The sequence below is a fragment of the Syngnathoides biaculeatus genome, chromosome 8 (assembly GCF_019802595.1).
Source record: "Syngnathoides biaculeatus isolate LvHL_M chromosome 8, ASM1980259v1, whole genome shotgun sequence".
NCBI lineage: Eukaryota > Metazoa > Chordata > Actinopteri > Syngnathiformes > Syngnathidae > Syngnathoides > Syngnathoides biaculeatus.
The window spans coordinates 32,189,565-32,214,656 of NC_084647.1; the positions used below are offsets into that span (position 1 = coordinate 32,189,565).

Consider the following 25,092-nt stretch of genomic DNA (forward strand, 5'->3'; position numbering starts at 1 on the left):
TGCTTTTCCAATATCCCAACATTTTTACATAAAATAAACCGCAATTTTAGAATGGATTTTAGCACTATCCCATGGAAGTTGACACACTTAACTTGCTTTTTGTGGGCTGAATAAAATGATGTGATCATCCGCACCTGGCCCCCAGTATGACACCTGAAATCACTCAGAAGTTTCCAAATTGCAATGCGGAATAAGCGATGTTTCTTGATCATTTGTGTTCCTGTTACTTCAAAAATGTCTACACAAGAGGAAAAGAACTCCGCAGCTAATCACCTCTCATTTTAACGACACCTCATCCTCACTTTCGTTTTTTTCCTCATCACTGTTACACACAGCAGTGCCGGTTTACACCTGCCCATCAGATGTGGTATTTCAAGGTGCAACATCAATCACCACAATTCATCTCCGGTTTTATTTATCACATACCACATGTTAAATTAACCTATTTTCATAAAATTCCTTCTGCATTTTCAGGAAGAAATGTGAAAAGAATAACTGAGCAGCAGTTTTTGGCCATTTGGGAGACATACTTTTGGGAGCGGCTGATTAGTAGAACATCTTCCATCCTATCTGTTTGCATGCGCAATCGTATTTCCACACATTTTTCTACTTGCAAACCTTTCCACATGAACAAATGCATGTTTACTGCATGAATTTGTATTTGTAGCTACAGTGGCTGAAATAATACACACCAATAAGTTATTTGGAGTCTGCAAGCAAAACACCAATGACTTGTTACTACTGTTTTAAGTGCAGTATATGCACAGATGGCTATGCGCTGAATGTACCATGGGACTGTCTAAACTAAAGCACTTCATAATTATTCTGCCTTTTTCACATTTTAATTGGATAATGAGGTGTTCGATATGAGGGTGTGGTGGGAGCATTCTTAAATTTGGTTGCCATTACATAATTTTTCAAATGTGACTTATGTGTATGAGACAAATCTAAAGAAAGACAATCACTGCATTATCACCTTGCCAGGACACAGTCTTTAATACATATTTAGTATATATGAATACTGTATGTTGTTTCATTTGCACAAAATTCTACAATGCCAGAAATAATGAAACTGTTGAATATACAGTGAAGAAAATAAGCATTTGAACACCCTGCTATATTGCTAAGTTCTCCCACTTAGAAACCCTTTTAATGATTTATTTGTGTGATAAAGCTGCAAATAAGTATTTGAACTCCTGTCTATCAGCTAGAATTCTGACCCTCAAAGACCTCTTAGTCCACCTTTAAAAGTGCACCTCCACTCCATGTATTATCCTGAATCAGATACACCTGTGTGAGGTCATTAGTTGCATAAAGACACCTGTCCACACCATACAATCAGTTAAGACTCAAACTTGTAACTTGGCCAAGACCAAAGAGCTGTCCAAAGACACCAGAGACAAAATTGTACAACTCCACATGGCTGGAAAGGACTATGGAGAAATTGCCAAGCAGTTTGATGAAAAAAGTTCCACTGTTGAAGCAATCATTAGAAAATGGAAGAAGCTAAACATGATGGTCAATCTCAATCAGCATGGAGCACCATGCAAAATATCACCTTGTGGGGTCTCAATGATGCTTAGAAAGGTGAGGAATCAGCCCAGGACTACACAACAGGATTTGGTCAATGACCTGAAAAGAGATGGGACCACTGTTTCCAAGGTGACTGTTGGTAATACACTAAGACATCATGGTTTGAAATCATGCATGGGACGGAAGGTTCCTTGCTGAAACCACCACATGTCAAGGCCCGTCTTAAGTTTACCAATGACCATTTGGATGATACAGAGGAGTCACGGGAGAAGGTTTTATGGTCAGAAGAGACCAAAATTGAACTTTTTGGTCATAATTCCACTAACCGTTGTCATGGTCCTGCCGGTCCCAGCCCTGGCTGTGCAGGTCCCTTACACACCTGCGTAGATAAGGAGGCGCACACCTGTGCCTCATCGGTGACAATGAACCCCAGTACTTATAGGACCCAGCGGACAATCTGGTCCTGATCCTGAATAATAATTACTGTCCAATTAAGGTGTCGTGTCACTGTTTAAAACAGATAACTCAATGGGACAAATTTTTCTTCAATTAAACCAGTGGTTTCCAAGTTTGTTTTGCAGCATTCTCCTTTTTAGATGAAATTATTTTCAGCAACCCTTCCCCAACACATTTTTTCTCTAAATACACAAAGGCTTAACTTGCTCAAATCAATAATCACAGTAGTGGTCTCTTTTACAGTTGAAAAAAATCACACTGACAAGTTTATCAAGCCACACCAAGGATAAACAAAAATCAGAATATTTTTTTCTCCAAATTTCTAATGTCTTGAATTCTTGCAGCTAGTCCAGAGGTTGGCGTGGGCCTGTGTGCTCAGTAGTAAAATTAGCTCCATCTGCTGAGTCATAATGAAAAGTGTTCATGGTAACCCCCCACCCTCCTTGCTTGCTTGGATTGCTGTTATAAATATTTCGAGTCACTCTTTAAAAAAACAAAGACCAAGTCCGAAACCTTGGTGTACAGATAGATCGATTGATAGAATTGAAACTTCAACTGGTAACCTAGATAAATACACATACACTGTTACGTCCTATATCAGTTTCTGTGAAAAGGTGAATCCCAACAAAGTCATCTTGCATGTTCAATAACAAGGCACGGTTCACTACCACACCTAAGCAACTTCACAAGGGTCAACGGGATGCCTGTCGAAGTAGGGATAGGGTATGTATAATATATCATTAATGCATAATGTATGTACGTACATACATGTATATTTACTGTAAAATTCCACTAGAAATCAGCTGACTAAAGAAATTAACATTGCAAATAGAAATTATGCAGTAAAGCTAGAAAAACAGGTGACCACTAACAGATCTAAATCAGTCAGTCAATCAGACAGCTAATCAATTACAAGCGACCATTCCAAGCAGAGAACAATAAACGACTAGCTGAGAACCACCAACCACCATCACACCTCTGACTCCCCCTCATGCGTTGACCATCCACTATCTTCCAATAACAAAAGATCAACAACGCCCCAGACCTGGTTTCCCCATCCTGCCTCAAAATATGCATGGACGAGCTCGTTCCAGTCTTCATACAGATCTTCAAAAGTTCTCTAGAACTGTGGGAGGTAGTATCCTGTTCCAAATGTTCCATGATCATCCCAGTACTGCAATATCGAGTCTGAATGACTACAGACATGTCGCCCTGACATCTATAGTCAGGAAGTCATTTGAACGCCTCATGCTGAATGATCTCAAGAGTGCCCCAGGTCCCCTGCTAGACCCCATGCAGTTTGCCCACCGAACAAACAGGTCTGTGGACGACTGTCACAAGCAAGTGGCAAGACAGATGACGTAGTCAACATAGGACAGCACTTCATCCTAGAACATCTCGACAGTGCGGGAAGATATGCAAGGATCTTGTCCATGGACTTCAATTCTGCGTTCAAAACCATCATCCACAAATTCCTCTCTTCCAAGCTTCTGTCATGGTCATGCCGTTCCAGCCCTGGCTGGGCGTGTCCCAGCTGACCGACGAAAATTAGGAGGTCTCATGTGTTTTTCACTGATATTTCTTGGACCAAAAGCTGTTTTCAATTCTACTTTTTCAAATGTTTATATTTATGTATTTGAATGGTTTTAATCATGTAAAGTGCACCTTGAGTTACCTTGTGTATGAAATGCACTATCCAAATAAATTTACTCGGCGTTGCTATCTGGAGGAAACAAATTATTTTGTACCCAATGGAAGTGTTCAATGTCACTGATTGGCAATGACCTATGGGGTCCCTCAAGGGTCAATTTTTGGACCCCTCCTGTTCGGGCTGTATATCCTACCCTTGCGTCTTCAGTGCTTTACTTTTGACTATCATAGCCACACAGATGACACACAGTTATATCACCTGGCAAACCTGATGAACAACTACAGGAAACGTTTGACCTCTGTAATTGCAAACAAAGGCTCCTGTACCAAATATTAACCTTGGCTTTCTCAGGTGTTCAAATACTTATTTGAAGCTGTATCTCACAGATAAATCGTTAAAAAAATCATACATTGTGATTTATGGATTTTTCTTTTTATGTTATCGCTCTTACAGTCGACATGCACCTCCGATGAAAATTTCAGACCCCTCCATGATTTCTAAGTGGGAGAACAGGGTGTTCAAATACTTGTTTTTTTTTCACTGTATATGCCTAGGAAACTCATCTTGCACAGCATGAGTATAAGCAGGTAAATCCATCTCATATGGATACAGACGAGCATCTAAACCTAATACTCCAAATTTCAAATATCAGAACAGAAGGAAATGACATGGGCCCAAATTCTCGCCTTCATCCTTAATGTTTTTGTAAGTGCTTCAACTTTCAATTGTCCCTTCCTCACATATGACCCATGCACTGCAAATATGATGTGAATGAACACTGAAACACCAAATATATTTCATTGACAGGGTAGTTTGCATGGAAATCCTGGAGCGTTTATATTTCTTGAGTCTTTTGAATGGCACTTAAATTTGTGAAAATGATGAAACATACTTTTTTTGCACCACCGACTGACTTATTTTGACAAACCAGCAAAGAAATGAAGAATGAATGTACAGCATGCCATTACAGAATGACGACGTTTGTATGTTGAGCATTGTAAACAAAAAGTAAAGCCTGATATCAATTTTCTCGTGATTGGTTACATAATCATAGATTGAAACAAAAAGAAAGCACAAGTCGAGGGTGAAATATTTGCAACCAGCAAACAACAGGAAAGTAGGACCAATACAATTGACCCCTCCGTACAGGGCACTTTAACCACGCCTCCTGAAGTGACATCACGCCACGTGTGCTTACGTAAGACAAACAATTGGTAAAAATGGCAAATACAATATACAATACAATAACTTAACTGATACAGACGCCATGCTTCTGATTTCATTCAATCATTCACACGTAGCAATGTTATGCTAGCGAAGAACGTCTCATTCATTTATACGAGACGTGTATTTAAAATCAAATATAGGGCATATCTCCGTGCAAACACAGTCTGGTTAAGCTTCGGCCGCGAGCCGGCAACAAAGCGACACCTTTGTGCAGTCGGATCATCACTAAATATCTCTCAACAAAGAATAAGTGTGTCAATCGTTCACACGTAGCAATGTTATGCTAGCGAAGAACTTTGAATTCATTTATACGAGACATGTATTGAAAATCAAATATAAGGCATACTTCTTGCAAACATATCTGTTCTGGTTGATATTAGATGGATTTAGTTGATGATGCGGTCTTCCACAAAGTTTGATCCATGGGTCTTCGGTTTTGGAAAGGGTACGAATCGAACTCCACCAACTAGCCTTTCAGGATACCTGTCGTCACTATTACAAAGTCTGTGACTACAGCTCTTAACCATATTTTTTGTTAAATAACCCAAATACGCGATAAAACGCTAACAAAACCTATACTGGACCATGCAATGTTGTCTGAGAAAATGGCGGGAGCAAAAAGGGGCGTGGTTTATGCAGATCTCTGGCCTCTGATTGGTCAGTGACGCGGATTGCGCAGTATCCATGGAGGGGTCAATTGAGAAGCACATAGGTGGACAATGGCAAAAGAGAAAACAGCCAGAACAAATGAAAAAGAAATGAAAGGAGACCCAAGTGGAAAGTTGACAACATAAAAGAGGAAATGGAAGTCAGATACCTTCTGAGGAACAGTTCCAGATGCAAGTGTTCTGTAGAATAATAAACACCTCAAGGAAAGACCTGGGACCTTTCAGGCATGAAGCGTTGAGGAAAAAGAGGAGAGAACAAGTGAAACAAAGACAAAGGGAAGAGTACAAAAGGATGCCATGACAAAGGGACAGATAAAGGACAGCCGACCAGCATATACACTGCTCCCAGCCATTTGAGATAAATTACTTTAAATGACAATCAAAACAAAATCAAACGCCTTTATTGTCATTATATGACTGTATACGAGATAATGAGTGCTTCTCCACAAGGTGCTTGAACAGAAAAAATCAAATCAAATAGAACATTTTAAATATGAGGGAAAGTAACTCAGATAAAAAACATTAACAAGCAAAGTACAGTTATTGCGAAAGAACTTCAAGTAACTAAGTAAGTAAGTAAGTAAGTAGGTAAGTAAATAAGTAAATAAACAAACAAATAAATAAATAAATATATAATTTTTCATTATTATTTCGCATGTTGTCCCACGTTGGTAGGATTATTACCTATTTGTAGTCCTCTGTTGCTCAGGCAACTAAGAAGCAAACAAAGTGCAGTTGCATAATTTTAGATTGCAGTACTGCTTATATTTAGTGGTCTTAAATTCAAGGTGTTGGGTTAGCACCTGCCAGGGGGCAGCAGGTGAAACAGGTAATGACCAGGATGGGAAAAGTCCTTAACAATGTTAGTAGCTCTATTGTGATAGCAAGAGCTGGCAATGTCCTCGATGGAGAGCAGAGAGAAGCCAGTGATCTTCTGGGCACTGTAGATGACTCTTTGCAGAGCTTTCCTGTCCGCTGTTGAACATGGTATATATGTATGTGAGGATAGCCCCCACAGTGAAGGAGTGGACCCTCTCCACACACACCTCATTGATGAACAGTTGGCTGGGGTCTATGCCCCACTTCTGGAAGTCCAGGTTGATTTCTTTAGTTTTTGTGGTGTTTAGTGTGAGGTTGTTTGTTGAACACCACTTTGACAGATTTGGAATCTCAGCTCTATAGGCAGACTCATTTTCTTTTGATTAGAGCCCGATTACTGTTGTATCATCAGCAAACTTGATGATGGAGTTGCTGGGATGGGCTGTTATGCAGTCATATGTGTATAGAGTGTAAGAGAGGACTCCGTACACAACCTTGATGGGATCCAGTGCTGAGGGTAATTGAGGAAGAGGTGTGGGTCAAGTCTGACGGACAGTGGACAGTTTGTGAGAAAGTCTTTACTCCAGCAGCAGATGGAAGGAGATAGTAAAAGTCGGAGTGGTTTTCCACCAAAATACCTGGGATGCTGGTATTAAAGGCTGAGGTAAAGTCTATGAAAAGCATCCTCACATTGTTCTCTTGGGGTTCCAGCAGGCTCAGGCCTGTGTGGAGAGTCATTGCGATAGGATTCTTGGTGGACCAGTTTCCTCTGTAGGCAAACTGGTGGAGGTCGAGTGAGGGAAAGAATGAGCCCCTTATATGACGCGCAACTAGCCTCTCAAAGCACTTTGTCGTCACAGGCATGTGTGCAACAGGCCTGTAATCATTCACACTCTCAATGGGTGTGTTTTTGGGGATGGGGATGATTGTTGCAGATTCCAGGCACGAGGGAATGGTTGATTGTTGGAGGGAACTTTTGAGGATTATTGTGGCGATTGGATTTGCGTTGGTCATTAAGATTCTTCGTAGTGGTGGTCTATGAGGTTGCTTCCTTAGCTTAGCAGCTAGGTTCAACCGACATCCTCACTTTTGTTTTCGCTCCCTCCACCTTCACCATCCATTGCTGGGTAGACCGGCTATCCACGGAAAAAAAATCCAAAAATTACGCCAAAATAATGAAAAAAGAAAAAGGACCAAACTGGAGAGCTAAGAGCCACTCCACCAATGCACGCCAACATCTTTTGTATTACAAACACTATATTGGCAAGATTATTCCCTGAGCTGCTTTGACTTAGATATGAATTAAAGTGACATCCCATACATCATCCATAGGGTTTAATATGACAACCACCCTCTTCAATTGTCACATCTTAAACTCTTCTGGAAATGGTTACCACAAAGTGTGTTGATGGGAATTGATGATTATTTTTCTGGAAGAGTGTTTGTGATGTAGCACACGAATATTGGATGAGAAGGCCTGGCTCTCCCTCTCTGCTCTAATTCATCCAAAAGTCTTCTATAGGGTTAAGGTCAGGATTGTGCAGGTCAGTGACGTTCATCCACATCAAACTCTCTCATCCATCTCAATGGATCTAGATCGCTGCACTGATGCACAGTCATGTTGGAAAAGGAAGAGGCAATCTCCAAACTGTTCCCACAAAGATAGCAATCCGTCAAATATTCGCCCCTAAATTCCACTGAAATAAACTCTTGAGTGCTTTGGCAAAGCAAGAGAGAGTCAAACAGTTTTGGGATTATCTGTTCCTATTTCAACACATCTGCACACTTGTGTACAAAGCAAGGTCCATGAAGACATGGATGAGAGAGTTTAGTAATGATGAACTTAATTGGCCTGTACAGAACACTGCCCTCAACTTGATTGAAATTTAGGTTGATTTCGAGTGGACAGTGAGTTAGGCATTGTCATCCAACATCTGTGTGTGACCTCACAAATATCCTCCTGGAGGAATGGGCAAAAATTCCAAAAGCCTTCCCAGAGGAGTTGGAGCATTACTCACAGATTTCCTTTCCTCCTCTTGGACAACTGGTTATTCTTTGCAGTGCTCTGTCAGAAATATTGCGAGGAACATGTGATCGAGGCAAATTTGTTATATTATGATTGGCTTTCCAATCATGTATTATGGCCCAACTGTGCACATTGGAATGTTTAGAAGGTTAGATATGCTCCTGTAATCAATGCCATCTTTGTGTTTTGCAACAATTACTTTGCGATAGTCTTGATGCAGTTCTTTGCGCTTACCCATCACCAGATATGTCTTGACTCACACATTGGCTCTAAGACCTTTTTATAGCCCATCATTTAGGACTTAACTAGCTAATATTCATTTGAATTGACAAGCGTCTGGATTGCTGTTTGTTTATTGATACATTTTAGGTGTGGTCTTGGCTTTCCATGATTAATGATAGATTTTAGGTGTGGTCTTGCCTTTCCATGCCTTCTTGCACCTCCCTTTCTTCATGTGTTGAATACTTTTTCCCTGTGTTCTTTCACTTTTCACACACAACCAAGATGGAGAGAGATAGATAGGGGGGGGTGGGGTCAGGGTTGTTTTTTAGCTCACATTTTATTTTGATTGCTTTCAACATTTTTTTTACTCATTTATTCCACATCAATTATGGGTACAAATGTAACAGAAAATGAACAGACATGGACGTTGTAGTTTCCATACTAATTTAGAAGTTACATGTAGGGGATGTTTGCGTGTCTTTCTTATAATCCCCAAAGGTAAAATTGAGTGCTGTATGATGTGATCTGTTGTTGCGAACTATTACACTTTCTGTCACCTTAATTTGAACATGAAAATGAATCAAAATATAGATGTGTAATTCTGTATTACTGATCAAGAAATTCAAAATCCTTAAAATATCAGGGACAGTGATACATGGTCAATAACATGGAAAAAAAGAAAAAAGTTATAGGCTGCAAGAAGAAAATAGCCAGCCAAATGCACTAGAAAAAAGTACTTACAATTGAATCACATCACTCGTCCTGCACCAGTAAATGCTATAACACATGCAGCGAAATTGATCTTAAGCATTTCATATAACATAATCTCATGTAAGCTTCTCAAGTAGAGAACTCAATTTTGACACACCAAGGGCATAATAGTGTATAAAATCGGATCATTACAACTCAATATAAAAATGTTGAAATCTGATTTATGATATATTGCATTGAAATGTTTCTTTGGATTTAAAAAAAACTGCTTGTGCGCTTGCTAATGAAAAAAAAAAGTGACATGAATAAGTCCATAAGGCCGAAAAAAATTAGCTTCTGATTTCCCACATTTCAGAAGTAGGGTCAGCAGGTGTTTTTTTTTTCCAAAACATTTTTACTCTGTCTCCAGAAAATGCTGCTGCCATTTTCTTGTCAGTTCTACATAATTCACACTCTCTCGTGCATAATAAGCTCTAAATTCATGAGGGCCTGGTCCAAAAAATATGAAACAATGTCAAAAACCGGACATTGCAAAATATGAAAATGTAATGACTTGATATGGCTCAGTAACGCTATGACATAGGACAAGGCAGTTACGCTCATTAAAACATATGCATATACATACAACGATCAGGCAACATGTGGCATGGAAAACGGCTTAAATACATAATGTAATCACGCGCACGAGGAAGTGGTGCACTGTCACACCGCTGCCCACCACAGCTGATGTCAAACACCCGACATAACTCTGTAATTCTGCATATACGCAAGCATGGCGTGCCGCAAATATGTGTGCGTGGCCGTGGAGAACCACTTCCCTCAAACATTTATTACGTGGTGTAGAAATGTTAGTGTCGGCGGGAATTTTTAGGGGGAGTCTGGAAATCAGAACCACAAGTTGTTGTTTTTTTATTTACGCCTAATTAAGTGTGAAGAGATTCGGGGGAGGGGGTTCCTCATCATCAGGTTCAATTATAATTATGCACTCAGATGATCATCGACTGTTCTTTATTGACTCCTAGGTTAATTTTTTTTTCTTCTCCCACAAAGCAAAGCGCATACAGTACATCTAGAATTGCTGTTGGCATGGTGACTGGGATGACCAGAGTGTAACGGATCAAATCGTGAGGCAGCAGTACCTGGGCTGAACCGATAATACAATGATTTATTTTGTCAAACAAACCATGCAATTCACCCTTTTCTGGTTGGCAGGAAAATACTTTGTGGTTTACCTGTGATGTCAAACCATAAAGGAGCCGAACTCCGCTGCATGGAGACTACGCCAACAATCTCTGTGACTTTGTCGTTCTCCATAACAGTAAAATTGTAGAAAGGCTCATCAAACAGAGGTGGCAGGGCTGTCGGAGCAGGACGCCGAATCCACTCAATGTGGAGGCGGGCCGTAGAAGACTTTTGAGGGCGACCATTGTCTGTTGCCTTGATCTAAAAAGAGACAGCTCAATTTTAAAGAGACTGAGAATGGCTCATTATGCTGTTAGTGACACACAATACGGATGGATTGATTATTCACACACTTTCCTTTTTTTCCTAAAGAGAGCTGTTGCTAGAAATGCTCTCTGGACAGATTAAATGCAGGAATTTCATCACAATGTGGTAATGCAGCAACACAGGAAAATTCTGCAAAATGTTGAATTAAGCCACTATTGTTTTTTTTTTTTTTGCAACTTATAGGATTGAATATTTCAGCATTATAGCACACTCCAGAAATGATTATTATCCCCACCTCAACAAAATTCATCACAATGCTATAGTTTTGCATGCTGAAATATGTCTTAACAAAGAGTTGGAGGCTCATGGTATTATTTACTGAAAATTTTAAGCCACCTCCTGCTCTTGATTTACTAAATGCATGGGGAACAGGCAATATCCAAATTTTGGGTGTAATACCAACATTTTTCCTCATAAAATACCCAAAATAGTCTTTACTATTCTGTGATCAGCAATTGGACAATACCACTTTTACATACTGTCAGGATATTGTAGCTCCCAGGAGCGAAGGCCTTGCGAGATGACACCATTGCCGTCTTGGGATCAATGAAGAACTTCCCATCCTCATTGCCATCCACAATACTATAAGAAAGGTCACTGTTGGGTCCATCATCGCGGTCATAGGCAAAGACGCGATAGATAGGCTCCCCCTTCTTTCTACGCTCCCTTTCTGGTAGTTTGACCTGGTAGATCTTCTCTGGAAATGTCGGTTTGTTGTCATTTTCATCTAGAACCTGGACCATCACCCACACGGTACTCTGCCTTGGAGTGGGTCCACCATCTGATACTAATACCTTGACGGGTGGGACAGAATGAAGACCATGATTACCTATGAATAAATGCACGAGGTCCAAATGTTTGTAATTTCCACACATCCGTCATTCAGTAAATTCTGAGACGTTTCCTTGCACAAAATGAGAGTAAGGATGACATTTAGATTACTTCCTAAAATTAGAAAGTGAAACCATATACTCTATGCATATGTTAATTAATAAATTTATACAATGTGTGGTTCTTTAGCAGGATTGTACAAGTGATGACAAACAAGGTTGTAGTTTAACCCACATTTGGGTCTACAGATATCGTGCACGTGACGTCCCTTTGTTTACGATGCCAAATTGCTGGTCAAACAAAGCTGCTCGGCAATGCAGGAATTGCTGAGCCGGAGAAGATTTTTCACAATGCCGAGACCTGTTGTGCTGTTGGTTGTCACAATAGATGATACAGTTCTTCAAGGATATCATTCTATAGAATACCAGCTGAAAAGACCAGAAAAGATCGATGGATTTCGGCAATTAAACGGGAAGGATGGTGCCATATGAAATACACATGCCTGTAAAGCAATCATTTCCTTTCAGGTCGGAATTATTGTTCTCAAACTCAAATTATCAAGAAGTGTTGATAATGCCAACTTGGCTCATTTGAGAACAATAACAATGATAAAAATAATAAAGAACTTTTTCCATCTAAGTCCATCTCATGAATCTTCCTCTCTAACACCCACAGTCTTCATGTTCTCCCTTACGACATCCATCAACCTTTTCTTTGGTCTTCCTTTTGCTCTTTTGCCTGATAGCTCCATCCTCAGCACACTTCTACCAATATACACACTCTCTCACCTCTGAACATGTCCAAACAATCTATGTCTGCTCTCTCTAACCTTGTCTCCAAAACATCCAACTTTGAGCTCTAATGAGCTCATTTCTAATCCTATACAACCAGCTCACTCCAAGCGAGAACCTCAACATCTTACTTTCTGCGACCTCAAATTCTGCTTCCTGTTGTTTCTTCAGTGGCACCGTCTCTAATTCACACATCATGGCCGGCCTCACCACTGTTTTATACATTTTCCCTTCATCCTAGTGGAGACTCTTCTGTCACATCGAACACCAGACACCTTCCACCAACTGTTCCACCCCGCTTGGACCCGTTTTTTCACTTCCTTACCACACTCACCATTGCTCTGTATTGTTGACCCCAAGTATTTGAAGTGGTCAACCCTTGCTATTTCTTCTCCCTGGAGCTTCACTCATTCCCCACTGCCCCTCATTCATACACATATATTCTGTTTTACTTCGGCTAATCTTCATTCCTCTCCTTTCCAGTGCGTGCCTCCATCTTTCTAATTGTTCCTCTGCCTGCTCCCTGCTTTCACTGCAGATCACAATATCATCTGCGAACATCATGGTCCAAGGGGATTCCAGTCTAACCTAATCTGTCAGTCTATCAATTACTACTGCAAACAGGAAGGGGATCAGAGCGGATCCTTGATGCAGTCCTACCTCCACTTTAGATTCTTCTGACACACCTATGGGACATCTCACCGCTGTTCTGCTGCCCTCATGTATGTCCTGTACTATTATAACATATTTCTCCGCCACACCGGATTTGCACATGGAGTACCACAGTTCCTCTCTTGGTACTGTGTCATAGGCTTTCACTAGGTCTACTAAAACACAATATAGCTCCTTCTAACCTCCTCTGTACTTTTCCATCCTCAATGCAAAGAATGCATCTGTGGTATTCTTTCTAGGCATGAAACCATACTGTTGCTCGCATACATTGAAGAAAATAAGTGTTTGAACACCCTGCTCCATTGCAAGTTCTCCCACTTAGAAATCATCGAGAGGTCTTAAATTTTCATCGTAGGTGTATGTCCACTGTGAAAGAGATAATTTAAAAAGAAAAATCCAGAAATCACAATGTATGATTTTTTAACGATTTATTTGTGTGATACAGCTGGAAATAAGTATTTGAACACCTGTCTATCAACTAGAATTCTGACTCTCAAAACCTGTTAGGCCGCCTTTAAAAGTCCACCTCCACTCCATGTATAATCCTGAATCAGATGCACCTGTGTGAGGTCGTTAGCTGCATAAAGACACCTGTCCACCATATACAATCAGTAAGACTTGAACTTGTAACATGGCCAAGACCAAAGAGCTGTCCAAAGACACCAGAGACAAAATTGTACAACTCTGCATGGCTGGAAAGGGCTACAAAGAAATTGCCAAGCAACCTGGTGAAAAAATGTCCACTGTTGGAGCAATCACTAGAAAATGGAGAAAGCTAAACATGATGGTCAAGTTCAATCGTAGTGGAGATAGATATCACCTCGTTGAGTCTCAGTGATCCTTAGAAAGGTGAGGAATCAGCCCAGGACGAAACGACAGGACTTAGTCAATGACCTGAAAAGAGCTGGGACCACTGTTTCCAAGGTGACTGTTGTTAATACACTAAGACATCATGGTTTGAAATCATGCATGGCACGGAAGGTTCCCGTGCTTAAATCAGCACATGTCAAGGCCTGTCTTAAGTTTGAGTCATGGGAGGTGTTGTGGTCAGATGAGACCAACATGGAACTTTTTGGTCATAATTCCATGAACCGTGTTTGGAGGAAGACAATTGATCAGTTCCATCCCAAGAACACCACCCCTACTGTAAAGCATGGGGATGGTAGCATCATGCGTTGGGGGTGTTTTTCTGCACATGGGACAGGACGACTGCACTGTATTAAGGAGAGGATGACCATGGGCATGTATTGTGAGATTTTGGGGAACAATCTCTTTCCCTCAGTCAGAGGATAGAAGATGAGTTGTGGCAGGGTTGTTTCATCATGACAATGACGTGAAGCACACAGCCAGGAAAACTAAGGATTGGCTCCGTAAGAAGCAAATCAAGGTTCTGGCGTGGCCTAGCCAGTCTCCAGACCTAAACCCAATAGAAAAACTTTGGAGGGAGCTGAAACTCCGTTTTTCTCAGCAACAGGCCAGAAACCTGTCTGACCTAGAGATGATCTGTGTGGATGACTGGGCCAAAATCCCACCTGCAGTGTGTGCAAACCTGGTGAACAACTGCAGGAAACTTTTGACATCTGTAGTTGCAAACAAAGGCTATTTTACCAAATATTAACATTTTTCTCACCATTGCTCTGTACTGTTGACTCCAAATATTTGAAGTCGTCCACCCTCGCTATCTCTTCTCTCTAGAGCTTCACTCTCCAGCTCTCTCATTCACGCACATATATTATGTTTTACTTTGACTAATCTTCATTCCTCTCCTTTCCAGTGCGTACCTCCATCTTTCTAATTGTTCCTCTGCCAGCTCCCTACTTTCACTGCAGATCACAATATCATCTGTGAACATAATGGTCCAAGGGGATTTCAGTCTAGCCTCATCTGTCAGCCTCTACATTACTACTGCAAACAGAAAGCGGCTTAGCGTGGATCCCTGATGCAGTCCCACCTCCACCTTAAATTCTAACACACCTCCAGCCTGTCTCACCGCTCTCCTGCTGCCCTCATACATGTCATGTACCTTTCTAACATATTTCTCCACCACACCAGACTCGAGTCATCCTACACACCACCATCCTATGCCGTCGATCCAGACTGTCCCCCACCACTACCTTCCAATCGGTAACCTCTTTCAGAGCACACGGTCTGCACAAAATATAATCCACCTGCGTGCTTCTCCCTCCGCTCTTGTTCCTGTCTCTTCTGGAAATAAATGTTCACCACTGCCAATTCCATCCTTTTTTGCGAAGTTCACTACCATTCGCCCCTCGAAGTTCCTTTGCTGAATGCCGACCTAACCCAACACTTCTTCATCGCCTCTGTTTCTTTCACCAACTTGTCCATTGTAATCTGCACTAATCACATCGCTCTCTCTGTCTGGGATGCTCAGGACTACATTGTCTAGTTCCTTCAGGAATTTCTCTTTCAACTCGAGGTCACATCCTTTCTGTGGGGCATAGCCGCTAATCATATTATACATAATACCCTCAATTTCAAATTTCATCTTCATCACTTGATCTAATACTCTCCATTCTTAACCAGCTCTTCCTTTAAAATAACCCCTACTCCATTTCGTTTCCTATCTACTCCATGATAAAATAATTTAAACCCTGCATCTAAACTTCTTGCCTTACTCCCTTTCCACTTGCTCTGCTGGATGTACAATATATCAACAGTTCTCCTAATCATCATGTCAACTAACTCCTGAGCTTTTCCTGTCATAGTCCCGACATTCAAAGTCCCTACACACAGCTTTATGGTCTTTGCATTTCTCTTCTTCTTCTGGCAACTAAGCCGCTTTCCTCCTCTTTTTTGTCTTCAACCTACATTGTCTGAATTTCTACCTACGCCGTTCAGTTCGGGGGGCGGGCGTCAGAAACCCAGGCCATGACCTAACCGTTATGGAATTCGTGTGATGTGATATAAATGAGTTTAATGTATAATTATTATTTGGTTTATTTCCAGTAGGTTTTAATGTATTTAATATAATGTTATAATGTGAATATAAAGTTATAAAAAAAGTCTTCATTTCAACATAAACTGAAACTAGATTGGGTATTGATGTGTATAGATAAATAATGCAGACATAGTATCAAAATGTTTCAAGGTAAAAGAAAAAAAAACATCAATCCTATTTGCATACAGTATAGAAGGAATGCACCTATGTCATAAAATCACGTAATTTTCATCTACGCCGCCATACTGCTGGTCAAAGCAAGCATTGATGAAAGATCATTCAGTTGGAATGGAACAAAAATATATCTGAGAGCATGACGCCCAGAGTTTGTTTGATACCGTTAAATATTTAGAAGGTGACAATGAACAAAAGTTCATGGAAAAATGAGAGACACTTGGCAGAGAAGATATTTAATGCCAAAGTCGATGTTTTCGTCAATAAGAAATTTGACTGTTAATTCGCTTCGCTGCCTTGGACAACTTGTTATACACATGTATCTGGTGAGTAAATCGTCGAGATTTAAACAGAAAAGTTTGAAAGCGTATAAAAAGCTGCACGCATATAAATACTTTGTTGCTGGATGGGTCGTAGATGTCATGTCCTGTAGATCTGAACGAAATAATCTTGTGATGTCAAAGGTAAATTCCAATTTGCAAGACTAGATTTTGTAATCCATAATTTGCATAAACCGGGGATTAGATCTAGTTATGATTTTGGACTGAGTTATTGCGGATATAGAAGGCCTCGGGATTTTTAAAAACTGACAACAAATCGAACTCGAGTGTTTGAAGCTTAGACTTTATTACGTCTGTAACGAACCGAGAAGTATTCGTAGATCGATGTTGCTGTTTTGGAAATATTTTAATCATCATATCCCGTTTGTGGAAAATGAAATTAGGACAGGGAGTCATCTCCATACATGTATATACATACATACATACATACATTCAATGAAGAATTTTTTTTTTTTTTGCAAAGGTCCATTCTAGTACAGTGAAGAAAATAAGTATTTGAAGACCCTGCTATATTGCAAATTCTCCCACTTAGAAATCATGGAGGGGTCTGAAATTTTCAGCGGAGGTGCATATCCACAGAGAGATAATCTAAAAAGATAAATCCAGAAATCACAATGTATGATTTTTTAAACACTTTATTTGTGTGATATAGCTGCAAAGAAGTGAACACCTCAGAAAAAGAGATAATATTTGTTAAAATATCCTTTGTTTGCAATTACGGATGTCAAATGTTTCCTGCAGTTGTTCACCAGGTTTGCACACACTGCAGGAGGGATTTTGGCCCAGTCATCCACACAGATCATCTCTAGATCAGACAGGTTTGTGGGCTGTCACTGAGAAACGCGGAGTTTCAGCTCCCTCCAAAGGTTTTCTATTGGTTTTAGGTCTGGAGACTGGCTAGGCCACGCCAGAACCTTGATTTGCTTCGTATGGAGCCAATCCTTAGTTTTCCTGGCTGTGTGCTTTGGGTCATGATGAAAGACCCAGCCACAACCAATCTTCAATGCTCTGACTGAGGGAAAGAGGTTGTTCCCCAAAATCTCGCAATACATGCCCATGGTCATCCTCTCCTTAATACAGTGCAGTCGTCCTGTCCCATGTGAAGAAAAACATCCCCAAACCATGATGCGACCACCCCCATGCTTCACAGTAGGGATGGTGTTCTTGAGATGGAACTCAGTCGTCTTCCTCCAAATACGGTTCGTGGAATTATGACTAAAACGTTCCATGTTGGTCTCATCTGACCACAACACCTTCATCCATGACTCCTCTGTATCAGCCAAATGGCCATTGGCAAACTTAAGATGGCCCTTGACATGTGCTGGTGAAAGCATGGGTCCATGTCGGCTGCCGTTTTCTTCATTAATAACATACTCAAAATCATGCATTTCATGACAGTGGACCTATAAATTGCACACCTAAGTCCTCACCTCTAAAACGTGCTCTGTTTGTTGTTCCCGGTCGAGTTTTCTTGAGGTTGTTGTGATCAGACCTGAGACAGAACACGACAAAGAAAATTTTATATTTTTTGTTGTTGTACTCACACACACACACACACACACACACACACACACACACATACACACACACAAACCAATGTCAGTGAGCAAAATAACTAAATTAAGAGTTGGCTTCTATGATTGTAATCAGATTGAAAGACAAATGAAAACAAGCTACTGTAGCTATTTGAAAACGAGGAGAGGTGAAGGTCAAGTAAATGATACGTGATTACTGTGTAATGAATATTGCATCCCTAATAATTATGCTTACTTAAGACAAACGGTTGTAACATTAACAACAGCGTCAAAAACAACAAACACAACTACATGTTTAGCTTATCCTAGCTGGTTTGAGTGAAGGGCAGTGTACACACTGGATTGAGCCAATCAATGCCGATCAAAAAATTGGAACAAGCATGCTTCAAGGGAATAGAAATGAAAAAAATGTCCATTTAAATTGCTTGAAAACAATTAGTCTCTGGAGTTGTATCTGCACACCGGTGTGAAATGAAATATCAAATTAAATATTTGGTCATCTGCTTCTAAAAATGTGTTGGTGAATGAGATAATCTGAGTTATATTAAGGGTACTGCCCACATATAACCCATGACTGGGCACCAACGGTGGTCTTAGACTTTGGGGGGAAAGATCCATAGCCCCCTTTTAAGCAACAACCAGAGTCAGGTTAAACTGTTTGGAATAGTATCAAGCCAAAAGGGAAGCAACACTGCAATTAATTTTTGGGGATGTACAGATTGGTATTTTGTAAAATAAATGTAAAATATTTGACTGCTCAGTGGAGCTGTAGACCTAATGACCATGGAGTCGGGGGTGAGGGTGAGTGTGCTGATGGTGTGTGGGAACGGGGATGATATTTAAGTTTTCATGATGAGTCTGATCTGCACTACAGATCCAAACACTAAGTGACAAGTCTAATAAGATATGATTTAGAAATACCATCCATGCTTTCTTGGCAGGGGGTTGCGTCAGCTTTGCTGTTTGCTGTAGTGCAGCCACCCCTTTGCGCTGCCTCTAGTCACCATGGTAGTAAAATCCATATTCGTCATTGGCCAGTAGACTATTAAAGCACTCTCCATACTTAATTCACAAGTGCAATCGCTGCACTATGCTCCTCAAACATTTTCTTTTTGCTGGCCCCCCTTTTTGTTGGACATGAATCTTTGAATCGATACACATACAGTGCAGTATACCATTAATACAGCAATTTCATCTGTACCACCGTTTATATACCAGTAGCTATTCATCCACAGGTTCAGAGTTTGGGAAATATATTGATGTATGTATGAGCTACTGGGAGAGGACAGTCACTTTTCTTTCCCGACTGTACCCCCATGACAAGTTAGATAAAACAAATCTTGAAAATGACTCAGATTTAACCTACTGTAAATAAGAAAAAGGATAATTACTAAAAACTAATACCTTTAAAGGTCACCAACTTATTGATAAATGTTCGGTTTGAAAAAGCATTTCTCAAATTGTCCAGCTTTTCTGGGGGCATCTAAACACAGCCACCTTCTCCACTTTGCGAAGAATTATCTTTATTGCCATGGATACATGTAATGTATGTTCATTTGACCCATCGGAGTAGTGAATGCGACATACACACGGTTAGTGGCACACATTAGCGAAGGCACAACGAAGTGACAGGCACCACAGCCATGGGTAAAATTTGCTCGACCGGATAGTGAAAACGTTCACACTCAGAACACGTGACAGACATGACAGAGTCTGAAGACAACATGGAGAATGTTCTGCTGTCTGCAACATCCTCCAGCATAATTGGTTGGGCGGTGGAACAGTGATGGTGTGTAAAGGCATTTCGTTGGAGCACAGAAATGACCTCTGTATGCTAGCCAGAGGTACCCAGACTACTATTAGGTATCTCATTAGATCCTGAGACCCATTGTCAGAATATCAATGTTTTATTGGGCCTTAGGATCTTTCTAATGCATGACAAAGTTCTGCCTTTTGTAGCTAATGCGTCTGCATGAAGTGGGCATTGGTGCTATGGACTGGCCTGCCCTTTGTCGAGATTTAAGATATCATGTCTCATTCCGTATATACCACAGATTGTTCATGAGTTGATTGATGCCCTTATCTAGGTATGGGAGGTGATTCCTCAGGAGAACATCAAACGTCTCATCAGATAAAGGCCCAGGTGTCGTAGGGAGTGCGGTATATACAAGTATGATTGATTATTCTTATGCTTCAAACTGGTAGCAGCTTAAACTCAAGGCTCTGACCAGCCCGATCATAATTCAATAAATCCTGCTGAATTTGGACCGTATGTTGTGAATATTCGAAGTGGGCTCCTGGCGACGACTTCAGTGGACTAAAATCACCATCTGTGCAATCTTAGTACCCAAATTGGAGCCGTATCGTTCTCGTCAAGGCTGCTCAGCCTAAGTTAGCCTAGCTTAGACCGTTAACGAAAAAACGTATCTGTTTTCGAATATTTAGTGAGAAGGAAAACATCAAACGCTAGTATCTACACGTCCTGCAAAACCTAAATAACGTATACTACGAGGATAGTAAGTACTCATAAGAAGTTGGGCGAGTGGAAACGCAAACCTAAACTTGCTTATCAGCCTAGTATTCCTTAGCTTACCTTGCCAACAAAGAGATGCGTTTGTGATTAATTCGTGGATATTGAAGAAACATTGAACATGAGTAACGTCATAACTTTTACAACGAGGGCCGTGAGGACTTATAGGAAATTTAACAAGTCTTATCTTCGTACATCTTAGGACACAAATTGGTGCCGTATCGTTTGCGTTGAAGCTGCTCAGTCTTAGTTAGCCTAGTGTGCTACCAACAACAAGGACCAAACATCGAACGTGGACTAAATCCTCAACTATTAGAGTGAGGAACATTGTGGTTTGAATCCCGCACATCCACATATCCTTTTATAGCACCACATCTTTTATATTTTCACACGAGTAGATTTGTGTACTTTATGCGCTTACTGTGTTTATGTGATTGCTGACCTTAACTTTAACATAGATTAGGTAGTATGTGAATTGTGTATCTTATGTGCTGACTTTGTTAATTTGATTGCTTCTTCTTCATCTTTTTGCTTCCTCTTTTTGACTATCTGCAGCCAGTTGGGCAGCACAATATTGTGCGACCTATTGGCCGGTCCCAAGCCCGGATAAATGCAGAGGGTTGCATCAGGAAGGGCATCCAGCATAAAACTCTGCCAAACATATATGAACATTCATCATACGAATGCCATAACAGTTAGGTCATGGCCCGAGCTTCTTACACCCGCCCTCAGAAATGTTAATCTGCAAGACGTATGTAGAAATTCAGATAATGTAGATCAAAGACAAAAAAGAGGAGGAAAGCGGCTTAGTGAGCAGAAGAAGAAGAGAAATACACAGACCATACAGCTGTGTGTAGTGACTTTGAATATTGATATGACAGGAAAAGCTCAGGAGTTAGTTGACGTGATGATTCGGAGAAGGGTTGATATATTTTGCATCTAAGAGAGCAAGTGGAAAGGGAGTAAGGCTAGAAGTCTAGGTACAGGGTTTAAATTATTTTATCATGGAGTAGATGGGAAGAGAAATGGAGTAGGGGTTATTTTAAAGGAAGAGCTGGCTAACAATGTCTTGGAGGTGAAAAGAGTATCAGATCGAGTGATGATGATGAAACTTGAAATTGAGAGTGTTACGTATAATGTGGTTACCGGCTATGCCTCATAGGCAGGATGTGACCGCGAGTTGAAAGAGAAATTCTGGAAGGAACTAGATGAAGTAGTCCTGAGCATCCCAGACAGAGAGAGAGTTGTGATTGCTGCAGATTTCAATGGACATGTTGGTGAAGGAAACAGGGGCGATGAAGAAGTGATGGGTAAGTCCGGCATTCAGCAAAGAAACTTTGAGGGTTCAGATGGTGGTGGACTCCGCAAAAAGGATGGTGAACACTTGTTTTCAGAAGAGACAGGAGCAGAAGTAGAAGCACGGAGGTGGATTATATTTTGTGCAGACGATGTAATCTGAAGGAGGTTACTGATTATAAGGTAGTGGTGGGGGAGTATGTGGCTCGACAGCATAGGATGGTGCCGTGTTGCATGACTCTGGTAGCAGGTAGGAAGATTAGGAAGACAAAGGTAAAGCAGAGAATCAGGTGGTGGAAGTTGAGAAAGGAAGAATGTTGTGTGGCCTTTCGAAAAAAGGTGTGACAGGCTCTAGATGGTCAGGAAGACCTCCCAGAATACTGGAATACTACTGCCAAGGTATTCAGAGAGCCAAGCAGGAGAGTACTTGGGGTGTCTTCTAGTAGGAAAAGGGAGAAGGGAACAAGGAAAAAAAATAGCGAAGAAGAAGTGGGACACTGAGAGGACTGAGGAGAGGTGTAAGGAATACATTGACATTTGCCGTAGGGCAATGATAGAGGTGGCGAAGGCTAAGCAAGAGGTATATGACGACATGTACTCCAGGTTAGATATGAAAGAAGGAGAAAAGGATCTCTACAAGAGGGATAGGGATGGGAAGGATGTGCAGCAAGTAAAGGTGATTAAGGATAGCTATGGAAATATGTTGACTGGTGCAAGCAGTGCACTACGTAAATGGAAAGAGTACTTTGAGTAGTTAATGAATGAAGAAAATGGGAGAGAAGGTTGAGTAGAAGAGGGGAGTGTGAATGACCGGGAAGTGGCAATGATTTGTAAGGGAGAAGTTAAAAAGGCATTGAACAGAATGAAAAATGGAAAGACAGTTTGGACCTGATGACATACCAGTGGAAGTATGGAAGCAATTTGGTGGAGAAGAATGAAGAATGGAGGAAAAGTGTGCTAATTACAATTTTTAAGAACAAAGGCAATTTGGAGAGCTGTGGGAACTACAGGAAAAAAGGAATAAAGACTTATTCAATAAAATACTAGCGAGAGAGAAGATGCCAGAAGAATGGAGGGGACGTGTGCTAGTCCCCATTTTTAATAACAAAGGCGATGTTCGGAACTCTGGAAACTACAAATGAATAAAGATGATGAGCCACACAATGAAGTTATGGGAAAGAGTAGTGGAGGCTACACTCAGGACAAAAGTAAGTACCTGCGAACAACAGTATGGTTTCATGCCTAGAAATAGTACCAAAGATGCATTATTTGCTCGTGGAAAAGTACAGAGAAAGTCAGAATATTGAACAATGTGTTTTTGTAGACCTAGAGAAACCCTATGACAGAGTACCAAGAGAGGAACTGTGGTACGCTATGCCTTGAGGATGCTCGTGGAAAAGTACAGAGAAGGTCAGAAGGAGCTGCATTGTGTCTTTGTAGACCTTGAGAAAGCCTATGATAGAGTACCAAGAGAGGAACTGTGGAACTGTGGTCCTCTTGGACCATGATGTTCGCGGATGATATTGTGATCAGCAGTGAAAGCAGGGAGCATGCAGAGGAACAATTGGAAAGATGGAGACATGCACTGGAAAGGAGAGGAATGAAGATTACCCGAAGTTAAACAGAATACATGTGCGTGAATGAGAAAAGTGGAGGGGGAAGAGTGAGGCTACAGGGAGAAGAGATAGCGAGGGTGAATGACTTCAAATACTTGGGGTCAGCAATACGGAGCAATGATGAGTGTGGTAAGGAAGTGAAAAAAAAGGTGCAAGCGGGATGGAACAGTTGGCGGATGGTGTCTGGTGTTCTATGTGACAGAAGAGTCCCCGCTAGGATGAAGGGCAAAGTTTATAAAAAATTCGTGAGGCCGGCCATGATGTACTGCCATTATTTAAAATGAGTAGTAAACCAAGGATAACGTCAAACCGTTTCGGGATGATTTACTTGGTTGCATCCAACAGCAAACGCTACGTTACACAGAGAGCTACTAAAGCAGCAGAGTGACCTCATTTAAAACATATCACTCAGGAGAAGCATACAAAATAATGTCTAAGCCATTAGTTATATCAAGGAACACATTGAATACAGTCATAGTCAAGTGGAGAAAATACAGCACACAAGTGACATTACTAAGAACCCCTCTAAAATTAAGGAGGGAAAAGAAAATTTGTCATTGAGGCTCTAAAGAGGCCTTTCAGGAATTTCAGGTCAGTACCAGTATGTGCTGTGTTCTATATGAGACAAAAACCTCTCATATTAGGAAAATGTATGAGCCAGGAAGTAGAGGAAAGACAGAAGCCCTTTTCTAATGGAGTAAAACACTATAGCCTGTCTAAACAAAAAACACACCCAAAATGTATTTCAATTTTATGATTTGATCAACTAAAAAGGGTTTATGGCCATAATTTCAGCCTCTGAACTGGAAATGGGGACCATAATCAATGACATTTGTTTTTGTTTATTAAAAAAAATACGTGGGTTTTCTTTGGACATCCCAGTTTCCTCTCACATCTCAAAAACAAGCATTCATTGAAGACTCTAAATTGCCCCTAGGTGTTATTATGACTGTGAAAGTTGTTTCTCTATTTGCCCAGCGATTGGCTGGCAACCAGTACAGGGTGTTCTGCTCATTGACTGCTGGGATAGGCTCCAGCACTCAACCCTACAACCCTCGTGAGGATAAGCGGCTAAGAAAATGGACGGATGGATTTTAGCAAGGTTATGTAAGCACGCGAATGTTCGTCTGAATTTTCGGTCTTATAAACCATCCATCCATTTTCTTCTTTTGAATCTCTTTTATTTTATTTAAGTTAATCGATTTAAAAGACAGGGGGCACGGTGAAGCAGCTGGAAAGCATTGGCCTCACAATTCTAAGGACCCAGATTCAATCCCAGCCCTCCTTGTGTGCAGTTTGCATGTTCTCCCCATGCCTGTATGGGTTTTCACCAGGCACTCCGGTTTCCTCCCACATCCCAAAAACATGCAACATTAATTGGACACTTAATTGCCCCGAGGTGTGAATATGAGTGCGGCTGTTTGTCTCTATGTACAGTGCAATTGGCTGGCAACCAGTCCAGGGTGTACCCCGCCTCCTGCTCGTTGACAGCTGGGATAGGCCCCAGCACTCCCCGCAACCCTTG

General features: G+C 40.9%; 1 protein-coding gene across 4 annotated transcripts in view; it reads right to left on the reverse strand.

Moving 5' to 3' along the window:
- fat3a (FAT atypical cadherin 3a) overlaps window positions 1-25,092 on the reverse strand; it is a 171,979-nt gene that overhangs the window by 65,200 nt on the left and 81,687 nt on the right. For all 4 annotated transcript variants that reach the window (XR_009796083.1, XM_061827451.1, XM_061827449.1 and 1 more), the window contains exons 4-6: window positions 18,021-18,082; window positions 11,302-11,616; window positions 10,546-10,756 (exon numbers count right to left, since the gene is read on the reverse strand). Coding sequence is in view for 3 of the 4 variants with exons in the window: in XM_061827451.1 (XP_061683435.1) it covers window positions 10,546-10,756; window positions 11,302-11,616; window positions 18,021-18,082 (588 nt within the window). In the remaining variant the exon portion in view is untranslated. The remainder of the gene's footprint in view (window positions 1-10,545; window positions 10,757-11,301; window positions 11,617-18,020; window positions 18,083-25,092) is intronic.